The 21,475-nt window shown below is 42.0% G+C and overlaps 1 protein-coding gene across 2 annotated transcripts in view; it reads left to right on the top strand.

The window, feature by feature from the left end:
* The window catches only part of cacna1ha (calcium channel, voltage-dependent, T type, alpha 1H subunit a), a 132,962-nt gene that overhangs the window by 60,899 nt on the left and 50,588 nt on the right, over positions 1-21,475 (top strand). For both annotated transcript variants that reach the window (XM_011478367.4, XM_011478366.4), the window contains exons 3-8: positions 14,029-14,140; positions 14,690-14,823; positions 16,789-16,886; positions 19,489-19,648; positions 19,807-20,131; positions 20,966-21,058. In XM_011478367.4, coding sequence (XP_011476669.1) covers positions 14,029-14,140; positions 14,690-14,823; positions 16,789-16,886; positions 19,489-19,648; positions 19,807-20,131; positions 20,966-21,058 — 922 coding nt within the window. The remainder of the gene's footprint in view (positions 1-14,028; positions 14,141-14,689; positions 14,824-16,788; positions 16,887-19,488; positions 19,649-19,806; positions 20,132-20,965; positions 21,059-21,475) is intronic.

Genomic DNA, 21,475 nt, shown 5'->3' with positions numbered 1-21,475 from the left:
ACCACCACCCAGGAGTTCCGGGCATCCCCCCGCCCCAACCCCAGGTACGGGCCAGGACCCCCCAAGGGAGACCCACTCCGCACTCCAGGCAGCCATCCGCCCGGCCAACGGTTGGTCCAGGGAGGAGCGAGGCAGGGGCCCGCCGCCCCCGCCCAGGAGGGGGGAACCCCGGGAAAAAAGAGGGCCCACAAGGGGTGTTGTAAATATGGCCCGACCAGGCTCGGCCACAGTTGGAAATTTGGCGGGGCCCAGCACTCAGGAGCAAGGACCAGAACCCACCCCCCAGGGACACGAACACCCCCGGCTCAGATGTAATGTGAACCCCCCCACCGCGCGGAGAGAGCACCGCCGGGCCCAGGAAGCCAGCACCCCGGGGACACAGCCGCCGTTGCAAAGGGGCCCGTACCCCCCACCAGGGAAGAGGCAGGGGACAGATGGTCCTAGGTCCCACCTTCCTTGCAAAATGTGTGTGCGTGTATGTGTGTTTGAGAGAGTGTGTGTGTGCATGTGTGTGTGTTTATGTTGGGATGTATATATTGAGGGGGGAGGGGTGTGTGTACTAAGGGGGGTGCGGTTAAAATTGGCGGGTAGGGCACTAAGGGGACGTCTCCTGATTACTCACAGTGACGTCCCCTCACCCTCCCCACCAAGGGGCCCTAAATGTCTAAGGTGCGGTTAAAATTGGCGGGTAGGGTGCTAGGAGGACATCCGCTGCTTGCTGGCAGTGATGTCCAAGCACCCCCCCTACCAAGGGCCCTACATGTCTAAGGTGCAAATAAAACCGAAAGAGGGGGGGCCCACTCCATACGGCAACCACAGGAGGGGGGTCACTGCCTAGTAAACCCCCCCCCCCAAGGCTCATCGCAGGCTAAGCCCCCCACCCCCTCACCCTATTATGAGGTTATATGAGGAAGGGGGTAAGTTGGGGACAGATGATAGACTGTCCCCCGGTGGTCAAACAGCCGTCCCCCGCCCCCCCCCCCCAGCAAGGGGGCCAGGCCCACCCAGCCCCGGGGCCCCACCCCCGGAGGCGCAGACACCCCAGGCCCAGCACCACCACCCCCACACAGAGAGAGGGGAGCCAGAAAGCGCCGGCCCCCCCCGGAGCAAGCCCAGGCCCCCACCCCCAAACGCCGGCCCTAGAAGAGCTCTGGTCAGGCCTCGACGGGACCGAGGCAGCCAACCGGCCGGGGAAACCGCCGATGGCCTCAGCGGAGACCCCGACCCGTCAACCCCCCCTGCCCCGTACCAATAGTGGCCCCCCCCCTCCCCCAGAATGCCCCCCCACAGGACAGGGCCGACAAGACCCCCACCCCACCCCACCCCCAGACCCCGCAGCCGAAGCGGATGACACCCAGAGCGACCGGGGGCCCCAAGAGGGTTGTCCCGTCCCGCCCCAGAGCCAGGGAAGGGCCGATCCCAGCCCCAGGTGTAGACGGGAAGCCCATCCAGCGCCGCTGGGCCCCCCCCCCCCGAGCAGCGCCCCCCGCCAACCCCCCCCAGCACAGGCAAAGGGACCACCCCCCCAAGCCAAGCCAGACCACCACCCCACCCCCCCCACCACGCACCCCCACACCCAAGCCCAGAGGACCACGCAGCGCCCCAGGCCGCCCCACCCAGGCGCCGGACCCGACCCCCCGACCAACGGAGCCCCCACCACCCCCGGCCAGGCACCGGAGGCCCCGACCCCCACCCCGGCCCACGGCAGAAGGGCAAGGAGCAGCGACGACCATGCCCCCCCCACCCCCTAAGTCACGGAGTTAGCTATGGGAGACCAGAGAGACCGAATTCTTTCAAAGTTACTTGAACTTTGGGCTGACATTTTTTCCAAGCTGATTTGATCAAGCAGCAGATTTCTGTGTTGACTTATATTTATATTTTTTTTGCTTTTCCAATTTATTAAAATAGTTTTTTTAGCAATGCAAAGAGTTATGAAAATGATAGAGCCTAATCCTCCTTCTACATCGATGGCACTCATGTCACCAAGCACACAAAGTGACGGTGAAGCTGTGATTGAAACCTTAAGCCAGACTGATAGATCGGCACATACCTGCTGCCAGAGAGCCTGGACAGGCGTGCAGAACCATAGTGCATGCATGTAATTGTCGGGTAGATTACTGTCACAGTGCTGACAAATGTCTGAGTTACTGAGACCCATCTTGAACATCCTCTGTCCAGTGTAGTAAATTCTGTGAAGAGTTTTGAAATGGATTAGCTGCAGATTTGGATTTTTTGTCATTTTGAAGGTGTTTAGACAAAGTTCTGACCAAAAACTTTCATCTGTGCTGATGCTCAAATCCGCATCCCATTTTGTTGTCGGAAGTGAAATATTGTTATCTAAATTACATAAAAGTTTGTATATTTTGGAGAGAGTTTTATTCATTGAGAAATTGATCAGAGTGGTAACTACATCTGGTAGCTTTAAATCGTTGTCTCTGTATTTAAACTTTTTAGTAATAATTGATTTAAGTTGCTGATATTCCAAGAAGTTATATATTCCATGTTTGTCTTGAAGTTCCTGGGGAGTTATGAATCTTCTATCAATAATTATGTGCTCTAGTTGTTTTATGTCCCCTGCTTGCCAAGCTCCAGTTTAAAAATTCTAAATTACAGCACAGAGTTTAGTTTTACTCAAAAAATAGGCATTTTTTAAGGTATTAGTGCGACTTTGGTCAGAAAGTCATCCTTTTTTGTGAGATTTCGAAGCAAAAAGTTGATTTATTTATTTTGTCTATCCATCTTAACATGACTCATTACCAATTTACTGTATTTTCTGCACTATAGGGTGCACTGTCAATGTTTACCATTCGTCACTGGATGCCCTTCCTGACACAACCCTGTATTTTATCCGGGCTGAGGACCGGCACAGGGTAACCCAGACTTGGGCTCCCTTGTGGCTACATAGTTAGGCAGTGGCCTGAAAGGTCTTATGTATGTTTGTGTTAGCCTGGCGTGGTGCAGGTAGCGCAGACTCTTCCTGGAAGGGGCTGCTCCTCACTTTCACACATATGAATGTGAGAACCCACTTGTTTTCATGGATTGGGAGTGGCTGGTGCTCAGAGTGCAGGTTTTTAGAGAAATACTCAGATATGCGAGAATAGATCTGTCACAAAACAGGCAGACGGCTGGTTCCAGTTGCAGCAGGTTTATTAGCTCAGCTCAAAGTTAAATCAGGTTCAGGCAGGCAGGGGTCAGTAACGAGCATCGGAGCATCAGAGAAGAAGCCGGAATAGTCGGGATCCAGGCGAGATTCAGGGCAGGCAGCAGGCAAATTGAGTCAGAAACAAAACAGAGTCAGGAAATCAGAAGATCAGGTCCAAATATAATGCTTGGTAATGAAGGCAGAGTGGCACAAAGAATACTTTGCACTAAGTGAGGCTCAGTGCAGTGCTTAGTTACTGTGAGTGATTGCACGTGAGAGTCAGGTGTGTGGCAGCCAGAAACGCTGGGCTGCTGGGAGATGTAGTTTGATAGAACTCTTGAGATGATTCCTGCCGATGACCAGAGGGATTCCTGCCGATGACCAGAGGGGGAGACAGAGCTCTGAATTCTGAAAGATCAAAATACTGCTGTTGGGTTGTTGTTTGTGGGGAATTAGCATCATGATTCACTTAAAAGCCCAAAAAAGTTTAGGCCCTTTAGAAAAAACCTAGTCAGACACCAGTACACATTAGCCATTATAGTCTATTTACAATAATACTCTACTTGCTAACAACATGTAAAAAACAGACTGACATTTTGACAGAACACTGTGTACCTCTCAAAGACGTTTCAACATCAGTAAGCACAACTACAATTAATCCTTACTTTCAAAAGCAGGAGTAAAACTAAACAAGTGAGATGAGGACCACTACTGTTTTATCTAGTTTATGGAGAAAGAACCAGTGAGCCAGTAACTTTACTTCTGCATTAACGGTCTGTGTGTATAGATAAAAAAAGAACATGCAATGCTCAGTGTCTTTTCTGCTCCACTACTCACCTTGTTTCATTCATGTTTCTGGTTGTTATCAGCTTCCCTAATTATTGCTTATTGAGGTCATCTGGAAAGGTCTTAGCTGTTGCCTTGATGCCCAGATTCCATCAAGAGTTTTCATGAGTTTGTTGTTCTCGAGGGACGGCCTTTCGCCTGTTTCTCTACAGACTGTGCTGCCAACTTCTCAGCAAGAAACATTGCTGTTGCCTGACCTAGAAGCTCCTACATGACATTATCGTGTCATTCACCCATGCACACACACTGATGGTGGCTTCCCTGTCAAACAATGGCACCAATCTATAACCACCAGGGGCAAAATGGGGTTTGGTGTCTTGTCCAAGGACACTTCGACACATGGGTGGGCAAAGCGGGAATCGAACCTGCAATCCTTCGATCATAGGTCGACCTCCCTACCGCTCCACTATGGGCTATTTACCTAGAGCCTTTCAGGGAAAAATGGCAACAACAACAAAACATCAACATACCTACCTCTTTTACCCATGCTCGGGACAACTACCTAGGTGGAGCTGACAGTCACACTGATTGTGAAGACTGCTTTGGGGTAGGTGGAGCCTTCAATTTGCTTCTCTAAACATCAGAAAAGTCTCCAGTAGTACCAGGAAAATGTACCAGATTTGTTATCTTTAAGAAAATAAATCATTGAAGGGGTTTGGAAAGTTGGCCAATATAGCAAGAAGTTTGCCAAGTTGGTACCATTGCTATAGATCCACCTCGACTTTGTAGTTACAGAGAGTGGAAATTCATGGCCCCTGCATGGTTCAGAGATGTTATTACACAATTTTGCCACTCCTGTGGGTTTGATAAATCTTAGCGTCAATAAATAATTTCCTTTTAACTCTTTAATCGATCATCCATTGGCACCAAACTTTGACCATCAATCCATTTTTTCTGGTGACTGCAGGTTGGTGTGGGACTGAGATCACTCCATGCCAGTCTGTCTCTGTTTTTAAGACATTATACTTGTGCGTTTCCAAATGCAGATGTGTGTATGTGTGTGTGGAGGAGGACTGGAGACAGAAGGGGGCCCGTGAAGTGTCGACTGCAGAGATTATAGAGGAATTAGGAAAACCAGAGCACAGTAAGACACAGAGGAAGAGAAATAATAAAACCTCTGCGTTTAATTCTGATGCAGATTACTGCATGTTTCATCTGTGAAGGAGGGATCTAGATTACATTGTTTTATTTAGCAGTTCCATGTGTTTGTTCAAAGCATGTATTCAGACAGACCAAAAGTCATTTAACACGTGAGTTTTCAATTTGAACTCAAACTTCATCTGTTTTACGTTGTGTCCTTCTGGAGATGAAAATGATTTCCATTAACATTTATTTGATTTTATCTTCTTGAAAAGACATTTTTTTACTTACATAATACCAACATGTACTTGGCTCTTATTTGAACTTCACTTAGAAAATTGTATATTGATTTATCAAATCCATAAATTGCTTTTCTTTCAAAAGCAACGTCTTAGAGTCTTTTTAAAAAAAAAAAAAAGTTCTTTTTTCTCTTTGCTTGAGAAAAATGAAATTTGACAAATACGCTAAGAGACACTGTGGCTTAGAGTGGTCTTATACAATTTAATAAAATAGTGTTCAGTCTGAGATCAAATCTATCTAAACGAATGGCAGGGACGTCCAGGTTTGGTTCCTCCAAGACATTTTAAAATGTTCTTGTTTAATTCACATTTCTGCAGATTTCTTACTAGGAGAACAAAAATGAGGAAGTGCTTAGTTGCGGATTCAAGCCCCTGTGCTGGCACGCTGATTAACAGTTCTATGTTTCTGCACTGGTCCATGCAAAGCATAAGCATAATGTAGGCTGCACACATCTATGGAAATGCTGTGTTTGTGTATGTCTTCATTTTTTGAGCTGGAAAGAAGACAGTAGTTAATCCCCCCCCCCCCCCCCCCCCCCAATTAAAGCAGTGCTTTGGGAATGGACCGATGCTGCAGTGCAGAACACACACTAGATCAGTGCGTGTTTGTGTGTGAAGGGGAGCAAGAGAGTAAAAGTGAGCTGTTTCTATGGAAAAACATTGAATAACACCAGGACAAGTGTCTCTTTTTTTACAGACAGGACTTCTAGATCTTTTCTTTTTATCTTTTGCTCTTTCCCCCTCATTTTTTTCATCCGTCTCGCCCCCGCATGTTACTCATAAATTCTCCATGATTTCCTTGATACTTATTATTTCTTCCCTAATTGTCACGATGAGACATAAATTGGAGCTACTGTAGAAGCGTACAATTTAGGCTCATTCGGGTTTAATATTTTTACCTTTTTTTTTTTGCATTAAATCAAGCTGGAGCGGGCTGTCTGTGCTTTTTGTAAGATTATGAGAACATCAAGGCTTAGACTGATTGTGCTCATATTAGCTCTTTAAATGGGTGCACATTTGTTTAAAAAAATATTGTGCAGTGCCTCAACCAGATTTCAGCCTGTTCAGGTTCATAAAATAGGAACATGGCTCTGTGTAAACAGCGGTTTGGTTTAATATGATGAAGCACGAGTGTGGGCTGCAGCACTGAGACACTGTGGCTTAGAGTGGTCTTATACAATAAAGGAAAGGGTAGAAAGAAGCCCAATGTGCCTCCTTTGTAACTGATTATGTTGTCCTAAATAGATAATCTCCCCGATTCCTGAAAAACGATAAAAGGAGGATTAAAAAAAAGCAGACAAAAATCCACGACAGATTACTTAAGTGGTTTTTTTTATTCAGAAGAGACATTTGTATTTTTTTTACAAGTTTTCTTCCTCTATTTGATTCCTAGACATGTAATAGATGTAGATACACAAAAATGTCCTATGATGCCTTCAAACATCTGAAATGTGTTGTAATTGTCCAATCAAGTTCTGTAATTGTTCCCAAGGGACACAAAAAACGAACTAAAGCACATAAAAACTAATAACAATGACCCAAACCAAATGCATTTTAAATGTTTCCCTAAAGAATCACTTTGATCATCTTTTGATGTATTGTAAAAGCGTTCTCAGTTGTCTTTTAATTAGGTTTTTTGTCATTTTTTGTTAAAATCTATGTACACACACTCCTTTGAAGTGACATAAGTGCCACCACCTTGACAACTAAAATCACAGTTTTGAGATCAAAATTTCCGTTTCAAAAATCTGTCAAAGGTTTAAAAAACAAAACATTTTAAGAAGCAAATGAAATGATTAAATGTTTGCTTCAAAATGTTTTTCTTTGCTTTCAAATTACATTTTTGCGTTTGAAATACAAACGTCTTCTGATGCGTTCTCTTTTCTTGCTTTATAACTATTTCTGACTTTGCATTCTCAACATTCTGTTACGTGTATTATTTGTGCCACCAAGCAGCCAATCAGAGACAAGAGGGTTCATGCTGATTGGTATGTCTGCCTTGCATTACACTTGTTTGGAGCAGACACCAGACTTTGTACTGGTTCTGTTTGACCAGGATTCCCAAGTCTTCGACCATTAATTTCTCTGAGTAGAACCCAGTAGAAGCAGTAAAGCTAAAAACATGAAAAACATAAAAACAATTATTTATTTACGTTAGTGTAGTGACCAGCGTGTTTCAAAGTTCTGAGGCAAAAAAGATAAAAAAATAAGAAATTTCCTGGTATAGGTACAATAACCTTTCGGCCTACAACAACCATTCGGGGTCGAGTAGTGCTGACGTCACATTATGTGATTGGCTGTCCGTTTGTCCGATGACGTGTCAGATAGTGATTGTTCTGGACAAATTACGATACTACCATAGAAGAAGATAGAAGATATTATGAAGTCTGTAGCTTTTTTTTGTTTTTTTATTGAACTTATGAAGTCCATTGTAAACAAACAGAGCTCCGACACAGAGTGAGATTATCTTCTAAACGAGCTTTTAGTATTGCGGTCCGAACCCTTCTCCAGACCGAACACTATAACAAAGCAGCTTCACGGCCTGCAAACACGAAGCTACGAGACTCCAGCTGCTCTGATCAGAGACACTGTTCACTTGACTTGTGTGGAGCAGCAGGTTCATTCTAACAGCCACAGATCTTTTTACAAAGTGAGTTGTGGCAAAATTTCTCTATAAACACTACAAAGAATAATGTCAGACATAACTTATGAGGGAAAATAACTTTATATTACAAAAGGAAACGTGAAATGAAAATATGTAGAGCCCGAGCAGATCTCCACGCCACATAGTTTGTCCAAGTGGGGCTACCGTAGTGTGAATCGAAGGACCCTGAACGGTAGTTGTAGGCCAAACGGTTATTGTACCTATACCGGACTCAATATGTTATTAGTTGATTTAGTTGATACAGTTGATTTGTATAAATGAACTATAGATTCCTTTCATGAATAGAACATAATACATAATATATAGAGAAGAAATCATTCTTCCTATGAATTTCAGGAACTGATGGTGGAGGACCCAAAATGCTGGAGACCAGGCTTGGTGACAGGAAATAAAACATTTAATAAACAAACTGAAACATGACTAAACTATGGGGAGAACCAAACTGGTGACACAGAGCAGATGACCTGACAAGGATGAACAGAAACCAAGACACTTAAATAGGCTGAGGGTAATTAACTGAACTGTAGAAAGCTGTGGATCATGAACCTTAAAGTGGAGTGACTGACAAATAGAAAACCAAAAACATGACTAAAAACAAAACCAAACCACTGAATCCTTACAATGAATTATTTTGTTGTTTACACACACGAGGCCTTACTAAGGAAAACCCTGTGCAACCCAGGATTAGCTGCTGAAGCAAATTTACTCAAATAAATCATTTGCATTCAAAGTTAAAAGTGCAATTTCTACTGCTTAAACATTAAGTCTACTTTGAAGAGCCAAAGTGGACTTCATGTATACTCTTTTCTATGTACTACTGCTGTTAATCTTTATCACAAGTGTCAAACCCAAGGCCCAGGGGCCAAATGTGGCCCGCCATGTTATTTTATGTGGCCCACGAGAGCACAAGGCTGTGTGCAGCCTTATTTTGTTAAATGTTACACGTGTAACACATGTTCTTCTTCTTCTCTTTCTAGCTCACTTTTATGGTATTTTTCTTTATTCACTTGGATAATTTGATCCTTCATTAAGGGATTTATGTGGGTTTTTAAAAGCAGACAAAATGTAAAAGGATTTATGCTAGAGTGACAAGCAAACATGTTTTCTATGCAACTGTAATTGTTACTTTAAAAAGATATAATAAATAAAGAATTAGTTGTTTAACATTAAGGAGTAGTTACATTTATTTTTCATTACACTTAGTTACATGTATAAGTTATATCTGGCCCTTTAAGGACAGACGCTATGCTGATGCGGCCCTCGGTAAAAAAAATGAGTTTGACACCCCTGCTATAGGAACAGGACTTCATTGTCGCCTCCTATACTGTATATGTTCCAAATGTTTTCTAAATTATGTACAAATAGTATGTTTTCTATTTTTGACAGAAACTACAAACATTTTTGTGAAGCATAAGACAGTGGATCTTTAAGACTAGCCCAATACCGTTTTTGAAATTGTATTTAGTCAGTTTCATGTTAAGTCCTTGATTGCTTTTCTCGACTGATGAACATCAAAGTCATGCTTTTTACTGAGAAGGACCTGCTTTGCCTCCACCTCTCCACCTTTATCCCCCTTTGTCTTGGTAGGGATAACACGTCAGTGGTCATCTTGACCCCATCTTGACCCCATAGGATAGCACAAGGGTTTAAGCGTGAGTGGTCTAAACCTAGCATAGCAAGTAATGTATGTAAAGAAGTCAAGGATTTTTTTATTTTTATTTTGCTGTAAGAGTTATTTTTAGCATTAAATCTACTGTAAACCTGTTTTTTGTTCCTGTTAAATGTGGCACATTTGTAAGGAAAAGGCATGTGTGAGACGAGCAGCACAGCTAAGCACTCATGAAACATTTTGCCAAATAGCTTGAGTGAGTCTCAGAGCTTTCTACAAGCTGAAGGCAATGTTTTCGTATAACAGGGCATTTTAGAGGTAGGTCAAACATTTGTGTCCTATGGAAGACCACACCCCAAAAAGAATTTTTCCTCACTCTGTCTTCTACATAATTACTGTCAAGGTTAACTGGACAATATAGTCAATGCTTCCCTGTCTAGAAAATGGTGTTGGTAAAGTTAGTGCTGGAACCTAAACATGTGGAGGAATGTCATTTTTGTTCCTTCTTTTATTTTTATTGGAAAGTGCACTTTAATCAATGTTTCAGCAGCTGCTTCAACATAAATACGCCAAAGTTAGCACAGGAGCTAAATTTTATCCGTTGTTCTTTTGTCCTCCTTTGTCATTTTCAGTGGCAAACCCAGATTTTGATTGTCCCGGTTTGATCGTAGAATCAAAGTGAAGCGACGAAGTCCCAAAATATAATGGATGATTGCTGCACCAACAGAGGATCATCTTTGGTGGAGTCAGTGTGATGGTGTGGAGATAGGGGTTCAAAAAAGGAACCGTGTCATCATTGGAGGCGATCTCACTGTAGAGAGACAATGACATGTCTAAGTCTAAATTCTATTCTTCAGAGAAAGCTTTGGAGCTCATACTGGACCGACCGGCTGCTCTGCGCGAATGAACTGTGTCTGTGAGCAGAGCAGCCGGATTTATAGCTTTGTGTTTGCGGACAGGGCGTTGGTGCTTTGTTATGTGTGCGCTCCGGGGGGGAGGCTTCCGACCTGCCGCTCTGGGTTAGCAGCTGCTGGACTCAGGAGAACCGTGTGTCCGAGCAGAGCTTGGACCGCCAGCACACACAGCGGCTTTGGGGCGGTGTGTGTGAGCTTTTCAAAGCAGAAATGCAGCTCAGTCCTTAGAAACCGTTCAAACAATCAACGTGGATTTGTGTTTCCAGTCGTGTCACAACAAAAGTAAAGGCTGATGTTATTCCCACATATCTACGTGCAGCCAAGATGCAGATTGCAGCATTTCCCGCATGGATCATATGTTCATCAAACAAGGCTAATGTTGTTAGTGCGTGTTAGCCCACTCCTAACCCTGGCTTCTTCCAGATCCGTTCTGCCACAAAGAAGCAAGGACCACACAGAATTAAAAATAAAATGATGAGCGAACAGGCGCTTCAAAATATAACATTTAGAAGATCGTCTCGTATATTACCGAGCTGCTGCATAAATGTATGCGGCAGCTCACTTTGTTTACAGTGGGACTCATTTCCTCTTCCGGTATTTTTAACCCTACTGCGCATGCCCAAATGATTTATTCCGACCAAAAGTGAGACCCATGTGAACGTTTGTTATATTCGGAAAGGTTTTTCTGGGCCCATTTACACAGCTGGATTTTAATCCGACCATTGATCCTATCAAGATATTTTGCACATGTAACTGCGGCTAGTGAAAGCTGATTTCACTGTGCTGACCTGTGAAGGGATATGCTGAAAAATGAACAACATACTTTACTACAAGTGTTCATAGAAATTTAGCACCCATTTAAAAGATAAACTGACTTCCAGATTTAAGCCAAGAAACAACAAACCTCCAATCACAATATGCAACGATTAGTGTACAAGTTCTTCTTTTAATATAAACTCAAATTCTACCATCTTCAACATCGTCACCCACCTGCACCCAAACCTCTGTTTGTAAGAATCGGACAGCTCTGCTGTTTGAGTTCATTGTATAAGAAATTCTCACTGCTTAAATAAAGGAATGGTGTAGAGAGGAGTTTTAATGCTTCTTTTATTGTCCCCTTCAGCTTTTAGAACATTAGACTCCAATTTATGAAAGGGAAGAGATCCTTTTCATTTCTTCAGCCTAGATCGAAGTATGCTTTTTGACTACTACTTGGACCCACTGTGATTCCTATAATTAAACAACAGAAATAAAAGTATAATGAATAGACAGCTTGACCATGGCACATGTGAAATAAACAACATTAAAACCAATCATTAAAATTTATACTATATTTATTTAATCTTCCTGGCCAAGTGTGGTTAAAAACTGATCTGCCTTCCTATAACGTTGTCCGAGTAATTCTTTTGGAAGATTTTTTTTTATTTTCAGTCTGAGTCTTTACTTATAGCTTTCAAAAAATAAATTAATTAATTAAAAACAGACAAGTGAGAGACAAAAAGAAATCAGATGTGTGAAACGGGAACAAACAACAGCTGCGTTTACATGGACAAAGCTAATCGGAAAGAACGCCTGATCGGAAGAAAAATGCTTCATGTAAACACGCCTTCACGTGGATTTGTATTTCCAGTCGTGTCCCGACAAAATAAAGGCTGATGTTATTCCCACATATTCACGTGCAGCCAAGATGCAGATTGCAGCGTTTCCAGCATGGATTTTATGTTCATCAAACAAGGATTGAAAATCAAATGATGAGCGAACAGGCGCTTCATAATATTCATAACAGTAATAAAAGCACATTTAGAAGATCATCTCGTATATTACCGAGCTGCTGCATGAATGTATATGGCAGCTCACTTTGTTTACAGTGGGACTCATTTCCTCTTCCGGTATTTTTAACCCTACTGCGCATGCCCAAATGATTTATTCCGACCGAAAGTGTGACCATGTGAACGTTTGTTTTAATCGGAAAACGTTTTTCTGGGACCATGTGCACGGCTGGATTTTAATACGACCATTGATCCGATCAAGATTTTTTGCGCATGTAACCGCGGCTAATGACTCAAGTGAACGGAAGAGAACATGAGATCAGGAAAGAAGTGACAGTTTCTGACACATCTTCACAAAAACTACAGATTATTCAACCAACAAGCTTATTTAAACTCTTTAAAAGGTGACTGCCACTCATTCTTGCTGATAACCTCCCCATAAAGTCAATAGTGCATTTATTTCATGGTATCCAATAACCTATCAGATGTTAACGTGAGATTCTGCAAAAAGGTCTTGAATTGATCCTTAAATATGGAAACTTTCTGTGGTAATCTATTTCCAGAGTAACAAGATCATGGATATTTTTTTATTTTGCTTGATTTTGAGATAACAGATGTAAATTATGATATAAAATCCTGCAGTTTAGAAATTTTCATTGTGGTCGCTCAAACCGAGCGTCAGTTTGTTTCTTGGACGAGTCTGGTTTAAAACCAACTACACCGACTGTGACCTTAACTTAGTGAATAGTGAATGCACACAAACACTTCAGGAAACCAATTAAAGAAACGGAAATTTAAAGTACTGTATGTTCCACACTGTAGGTCAGATTGTAAGGTACAGCGTCAGTGAACGGTCTGTTTTCAAACTTATGTCATATACAAGGCGCACCGAACTATAGGGCGCACTAAGTGAGACAAAAGAGCTTGAGATAAACTCATACATCAGCCAGATTTTATTGACTGTGTTCTCTGTAACTCTAAAACTTGATTGTAACACGTTAACCATGTATTTGCAATACCTGTATTTCTCAACCTGTTTACAACACGAAGAAAAAACACTGAGACTGCCAAAATAAATATTACTGTGACTACGCCAACAACAAACCTAATGTTAGTCACACATAAAAAAGATGAAAAAAAAGAAAAACACAGTCTGACAACGCTACACGTTAGCTACATTTGCAAATTCCCAGTAACACCAAAACTTGTTTGCAACTCATTAAAAAAGTGACATTTTGATAGAGCACATTTAGCTTCCAAAACCGTTTCGACCATAAGTAGAAATAATCTGGATAATAAGTCACACTGCCGTTTTTTGAAATACATTAAAACTTTTAAAAGCTCCTTATAGGGCAGAAACTACGTAGCATAAATTACACACCAAAAAAAGTTACTAAAGGTTGTTAGTGTGTTATAGAAAAAGAACCATCAGGATTACCGTTTTGTTCTCCATGATTTGTGCTGGTTTTAAACACAAGCATCCCTCAAAAATGTCGTTTTTGTAACTGTGACTTCTCCAGATGGTTCAGTCTGCTCTTTGTGAAACTTAAGTAAATCTTTGGCCCAATGTGACAGCTCAATGTCCTTCCATCCTGGCCACTCATGTCCCTTTGGTGTTCCTTTTAAGCCAAACCCATTTGTTGCAGATCAAGTTTTGATTTGAATCAAGGTCACATGTGTTTCGACCTTAACTCCTTCCTCCACGTGGTTTGAGTACATATCCATGATGGTGATCCTGCTTAACTGTGTGACTCTGGGGATGTTTCAACCCTGTGAGGACGTCGACTGCCTGTCGGAGAGGTGCAAAGTGCTGCAGGTGAGTCTGACACTCCTGTCAGCTCTATTTTTCCAGAACGTTCTAAATGGGACGTATTGCACCTTTGTGCATTGCTCAACACATAACCTTTACCTTTATGCACCAACAGTTGCAGTACTGCCATGGGGAGGCTGCTTTCTGGTTTTGTCCAATCATTTTTTGACGTCCTCTCATTTTTGTTGAATTCATTTCTCTGAGTACTCATAAAGAACTGATGATATAAAATGTAATTTACTGTCCTGTCACTCTCCTGTATTTCAACCAGCTCTCACTGCAGTGCCAGTGCCATGTTGATTCTTAACGCAGTGAGATGTCCTCATTATACGAAAGAAAAACAGACACTGATTTTGATTTAGGAGATGTATAATTAATTGAAACATAACCCTGCTGGGTTAAAACTAGCTCATGCTAACCAGATTTCTTTTCCTCCCAACTTCTTGAGTGCCTTTTGCAGTTTCCTGTAAATGTATCTTCTTTTTGTGGACTGTTTTCTGAACTCTGTTCTTGTCGTGTTTTTCTTTTCCTTATTTCTTTTTTGAATGCAAACAGGTGTTGGACGACTGCATCTTTGCTTTCTTCGCTGTGGAAATGGTAATCAAGATGATGGCCTTTGGGGTTTTTGGCTCCAAATGTTACCTGGCCGACAGGTGGAACCAGCTCGACTTTGTGATCGTAATGGCAGGGTAGGTCTTCTTTTTTTTTTAGATTCTTCTTTTTTTTTAAGTCAAAAAATTCTCAACGTTTTTGGTTACAATTAAAAAAAATCTTATTAGTGATAAAATGTACAATGTCACTTTCACAATAAAAGCATATGGAGAACACAAACCTGAAATTAGGTTTCGGATAAAATCTTTCAAATTCAAGCAGCCATAAACAATTTATATAAATGAATTGTTTGAAAAATTAACGTGATGACAATTTGCAAGAAATAATTTCTAAAAATGTGTATGTATCAAATTTCGAGCATTTGAGAGTTTAATATTTTGGAGGCAGTTCCTTTATTTTGTTTGGTTTGTTCTATTTCCATCCATCTTCTTCCGCTCCTATGGGACTGGGTCGCGGGGCAGCAGTCTAAGCAAAAATGCCTAGACTTCCCTCTCCCTGCCACTTCCTCAAGCTCCTCTGGGGGGACAGCAAAGCTTTTCCAGGCCAACCAAGAGACGTTGTCTCTCCAGCGAATCCTGGGTCTTCCCTGGGGCCTCCGCCCAGTGGGACATGCCCGTAACACCTCCCCAGGGAGGTGTCGAGGAGGCATTTGAACCAGAAGGCCGAGCAACCTTAACTGGCCCCACTTGAAGTGAAGGAGTAGTGGCTCTACTCTGAGCTCTCTGCAGGTGACCGAGCTTCTCCCCCTTTCTCTAAGGGAGCGCCCAGCCACCCTACGGAGGAAGCACATTTCAGCCGTTTGTATTCTGGACTATATTCTTTCGGTCATGACCCAAAGGTCATGACAATACTGGAATGAAGATCGACAGGTAAATTGAGAGCTTTGTTATTCAGCTCTGCTCTCATTTAACCACAACGGTCCGGTACAGCGACCGTACCACACTCGTGAACAAGATCCCAAGATAACCCCTCCACTTGGGGCAGGAGCATTCCACCCACCCAGACATGGCAAACTACCTTTCTTCAGTCCAGAACCATGGCCTCAGACTCAGCGGTGCTGACCTTCATACAAGCCGATCCAAACCAGACACCCCTTTGGCCCCTGGCTGCGCATAGAGATTCTGTCTATGAACAGAACTGGCCGGTGATAAAGAGCAGCCCTGCCAGAGTCGAACATGCACCAGGAAAAGGTCAGACTTAGTGCCTGCTATCCGAACCAAGCTTTTGCTCAGGTCATACAGCGATTGAACACCTTCTCCAAATCCACAAAACACAAATATCCCCAGGTAAAATCAACAGCTCCCCAGCTGCACTGATAATGGTGCCTGCAGAAAACTACTTTTACCTCCTGAGGTGCCAGACAGGTTGCCAGAATCTCTTCGAGGCCAGCCGATAGTCCTTCTCCATGCCTCACCGAACTCCTCCCAGGAGCAAGTTTTTGCCTCTGCAACAGTCTGAGCCGCAGCTCGCTTAGACTGTTGGTACCTGTCAGCTGCCCACAAGCTTGGTAGGAGTCCTTCTTCAGCTTGACGGCATCCCTTACCTCCGGGTCCACCACCGGTTTCGGGGGTTTCCGCTGGGACAGGCACCATAGTCCTTGCGACCACAGCAGAGACAATAGAGATGGAAAACATGGTCCACTCTAACTGAAAAGCCTCCCTTGGTACCCGTTTGAAGCTCTCCCGGATGTGGGAGTTAAAGACTTCCCTTAAGTCCCTTCCCGTAGTACTCAGGCAGATGTTCCCAACAGACCTTCACAGCACGTTTAGGTCTGCCATGTCTTTCCGGCTTTCTTCCCCGCCACCAAATCCAGCTCATCACTAGGGAATGATCGCTGGACAGCTCTGCCCCTCTGTTTACTCGAGTGTCCATCACACAAGGCTTAAGGTGGCCTAAAACAACTACAAGGTCGATCATCGATCTGATCTCCTGCCTAGGGTGCCTTGATGTTTAGTGTGTTTTCACAATTTTGTTATTTAGTGCAATCAAAAGTTTCATGAAATGCAAAAAATCAGTTTCATCCCACCTCTCTACACTTTCAGGATGTTGGAATATTCTTTGGATGGCCAAAATGCAAGTCTGTCAGCCATCCGTACAGTCCGAGTGCTCAGACCACTGCGGGCCATCAACAGAGTACCAAGTAAGTCCAGTCATCACTTTAGCTTATTAGAGTCAATCGGGATTACTTTAAATCATTCTGGAATGAGTCTTGTCAGGTTTTTCATCCAGGATTATTGTGGTTCTATGTAATGATTTCCTTTGGTTACTATGCTTTAGACAATAAAATGATTTATTAAGAATCAATCATCTCTCTGCTGTATGGTAAGTTAAGGAAAAATCTTTTTTAGTTTAACCTCACAAAGATTGTACAAATAATTGCTGTGGACTTACGTAATGTTCATAAAATCTTTGTGATAGAAGTGCACACAAATTCCCAAATAAAGACTTTGACTGGACAGCGGTGTCATAACAATTTACCAGATTATTAACTGGCATGCATTAGGCAAGCAGCCAAATTGTATTGTTCAGATGCAGACTGCAAGAGCAGCAGCTGTTTGGTTTAGACACATTTTAGTGACACGGGTTCAAATATCACTGTGTCCATTGAAGATGTTTAATCCAAACACTTTACTTATGAAAACTATTTTTGTTCAGCTGTTAGTTTTTGGTATAAGGGTCTTGGTGTGTGTTCACTGTCCATCATCAGGACAGACAAGTCATACCAAAATGACAAAATCAAATATTTTGATGAAACGAGAATCAACCTGAATGAGGAGGATTTGGGTTGAAAAAAAAGGCAATGAAGGTCAAAGAACAGCAGAGTGCAATGGCATGTATAAAACAAAACAAAATGGATTCACACACTGCAAGAAACAAAATGCTTCCTTGTTTATACCACAATTTATTGCATACAACAACAACAAAAATTAGTTAAAGGGCCTACATCATGCAAAGGCATGAACTTTTGAGTGTATTATAATTGTAATGACTCACTTTGAAAAACCCCAAAGTGGTAATTCTGAGCACTAGCCCCTCCCAATCCTCGAAAACGAGTGGGTTCTCACATTGTGTCGTAGATAGCTGAGGAACAGCTCCTTCCAGGAAGAGTGTGCTGCTAGCACCGCCCCCACGCTAACACACACACTTTATCCACAGAGCTAGCGCTGATCGGCCAAACAATTTTTTTTATGCACAACATGCAAATCCATCTCCGCAAGAGTGCAGATGTTGTTAATTTTTGTGGGGATAATGCAGACACACTGCTGAGGCCGTCTCTATGTTGACATCGTGAAATGGGCAGCATCCACAAGGAGCGACAGCTGATGGCTCAGAGATCGAGTCGTCTTACTTCTGGGTAGGAAACCTATGAAAACTGTTTCTTAAAAAACGTCATACTATAGTGTGCCAAAGTTGACATATTATTATATACAGTATATATATGGATGTAGTTTGCTATGACAGGCTTAAAAAAAGTATGGTATTGGCCCTTTAAGGATGTAGAAACAGTGTGTGTTGGAATGCTAAGAAATGACATCCTCTAAGAGACTAACTGATATTCTATTTAAAAGTAGTTTTTGTAAAATTCCTGTATTGATCCAGCATTATAATGGGTCGTATCCCAGGTTTTCTTCTGCTGTTTACATAGCTTGGAACTCAATTATTACTATTTGGATGACCTTACCATTAGAACTAGACTGAGTGATCCCTCCCCCCTTGTGTTCCAAACAGGAAGTACCTGCTGACTCCAAGAAGCCAAAATCCTGTAGACCTCTATTGAGAAATAAACAGCTGTTACTCAGTCATTCTATTTGTCAGAATAAACTTTCTTGCTCTGATACCTTTTTTTTAACATGTTTTTGCAAATTCATTATTTTTGCATGATATATTTTCCTTAGTTTAAGTTATTGAAGACATAAACTGACCAATCAGATGCTTCTATATAAGTACAGTCCTGAATTGACTTTATTTTGTTGGAGCCGGAAGCGAACCATTTTTCAAATGGTAAAATCAGACTCACTTGGACCAGTTCTCACAGTTAATGGTCCTTACTCAGACTGGGTGAGTAGAGTAGTGCCGTCACTGCAGAGGATTTGAAAGCTGTGCATTAACTATAAATAAATATCTCAATAAACCCTGCAAAGTCACAGAGAGTAGTTCTGTAATTCTATTTGTTGAGAGGAAGATTTTTGAATTAAGATATTACTTTTAATTGGCAGGATGCTAAATCCAAATTAGATTCCATGTCCTAAAGAAAGTTCTGTTTTTGAATATTCATTAGTACTTGTTGGCGTTTGATATAAATGTAGTCAGATTGCAATTCAGAAAGCGTAAAGGTGTTGCAATGTATATGGGATGAATGTGACAAGGCTGTGATGTAAGGAAAAAGGTAGAGCCAAAAGGTTAAAGGATGACATTGATTCATCCCCGGGCAGAGGGAAGGATCTCCACCTCTGCTGACGCTGACCCTTTCTGACATCTGGAAAAAGGATGCTGAATGCACAAGCTTACATAACCGAGGTTAATGTCTAAGGGGTGAAATCATGTCAAACTGTCACCATCGGTGACATCAGTCATCACTTCTGGTTATATTCCTGTGGGAATGTAACTGGAGTTCCTAAACTTATGAGATCAGTGGGGTTTGTTAGGGTGTTTAAAAGCCAGAGGCCTGGCTGCTGAGCCACACTTGTTTAAGCGGGTCATTAATGTGTTCTGGTTTTTGCTGTTTGTGTCCCTCTGTGTAGGCATGAGGATCTTGGTGACACTGCTCTTGGACACTCTGCCCATGCTGGGAAATGTTCTTTTTCTCTGCTTCTTTGTATTTTTCATCTTTGGCATTGTGGGAGTCCAACTATGGGCAGGCCTGCTACGCAACCGCTGCTTTCTGGGAGAGGACACAAAAGTGTAAGCCATCCAGTTGGTTGTCTATATCCATGTTATCAGTAATACTTTTCTTTTATAAAGCTTCCCACTCCATCAGAAGGCTAAATGACAAAATGAAGATTATCTTTTAGAATTTGGTAATGATGCAATTAACAGATACTATATTTTTGTCTCGACAGATTGTACAACCAGTCTCTAAAACCTTACTACGTGGATGAGGAGGGGGAGGACAACCCGTTTATCTGTTCAACACCACGCGAAAACGGAATGCTGCATTGCTATGACGTGCCGCCCTCCACTGAGGACGGAGTGGAGTGCTCATTGACCGCTTCCCAGCAAAGCTCTGTGCTGATTGGCTCCTTTGATTCTGTGGCCGGGGCCAGTGTTAACGGATGTGTGAACTGGAACCAGTACTACAATGTTTGCCATGCTGGAGAGTTCAATCCCCATAAGGGGGCTGTTAACTTTGACAACATAGGCTATGCTTCCATAGCTATCTTCCAGGTGAGACAAGTGATGAGACAATAAGTATTATTTTATCATAAACGCAGTTTCCTATTTATTCAAATATAATAACATAAACTTCATATAAACATAAATTTTACTTTGTTTTTACCGGTGAAATTAGACAAATTTTTTCATTTTATTGTCAGAAATGTTAGAATGATGACGAAAACTAAGATGGTTTATAAAAAAACTTTTTTTTGACAAAAATTGTTCTAACACAATACATTGTGGTGTATGTTCACTAATCTATTTAGCACCAATGCACACTGGTTTTCCTCAGACTTCTGAGAAATTTCTAGGACACTCGATTTTGGAATTGTAGAGTCGTATAGCCCTGTAAAATGGTAAACGCACTAAATTGCATTGTGTAGTGAGCAGGGAAAGAATTTCCCCACTGGCTTTCCAGACTAAAATCACCCATTTCCTCTTAAAGTTAATGAAATATTCGATAGGGCGCCCCTGCTGTGTCAACGTGTTGCTTCGGTGACAATACCATGCACTCTCTGCAATGGGGGGGGGCTTGCAACTGTAGAGGATGTGAACAAGTACAGAGGAAAAGCAGGTTTAGAGGCAGAAGAGGGGCTTAGATTCACCACCTACTGGATTGTTTGAAAAATGAAAGAGAAAAAAAGTAGAAAACAAAACTGCGTCAAAGTAAATTTGTTTCCAACATCTCACTCATCCAACTTAAATCGCTGGTCTTCCGTCTGTGTGTCCATCAACACACAGTTAAAACAAATGTTTTTGGGTTTGTGTTCACTTTTTTATGACTGTAACAGTTTATGCTTCCACAGTAAACATTCCTCTTTTTTTCTTTTTTGTCATATCTAGGTCATCACACTTGAAGGCTGGGTGGACATTATGTACTTTGTCATGGATGCTCACTCTTTCTACAATTTTATATATTTTATACTGCTCATTATTGTAAGTACCACCTCTAAACCTGTTGAATTACCACATATCTATTAAAAATCATTTTCAAAAAATTTTTTGGGACTAATAAAATGTCAATTTTCTATAGAGATATAAATAGTCTGTAAATTTTGTGGATTGTGATCAGATTAAAATTAATATAACTGTGTCAGAGAGCTATCATAGGGGAGAGGACCTGGCTGCAGACATCAACGCCCAGAACTGGAAGTCCTTTTCCGGAGCCAAAATTATTCTCGTATTGCTCGACAGAAACAATTTTAACTGGCGACCCTAACAGTTATTCCTGTTTTAAGATTTGATTAAAGTTTTTCTACAATTCTAAACACTTTTGGGATATGGTTAGGGTAATTTTTATAATTTCCGCATCTGGCCAATCATGTCAGACGCCATGTCAAGGTCTCACTATAG

Source organism: Oryzias latipes, chromosome 8 (assembly GCF_053564925.1).
Source record: "Oryzias latipes strain Hd-rR chromosome 8, Olatipes_Hd-rR_3.1".
Taxonomy (NCBI): Eukaryota; Metazoa; Chordata; class Actinopteri; order Beloniformes; family Adrianichthyidae; genus Oryzias; species Oryzias latipes.
The sequence above is the reverse complement of the archived record's forward strand: the minus strand, read 5'-3'. Positions and strand labels throughout refer to the sequence as shown.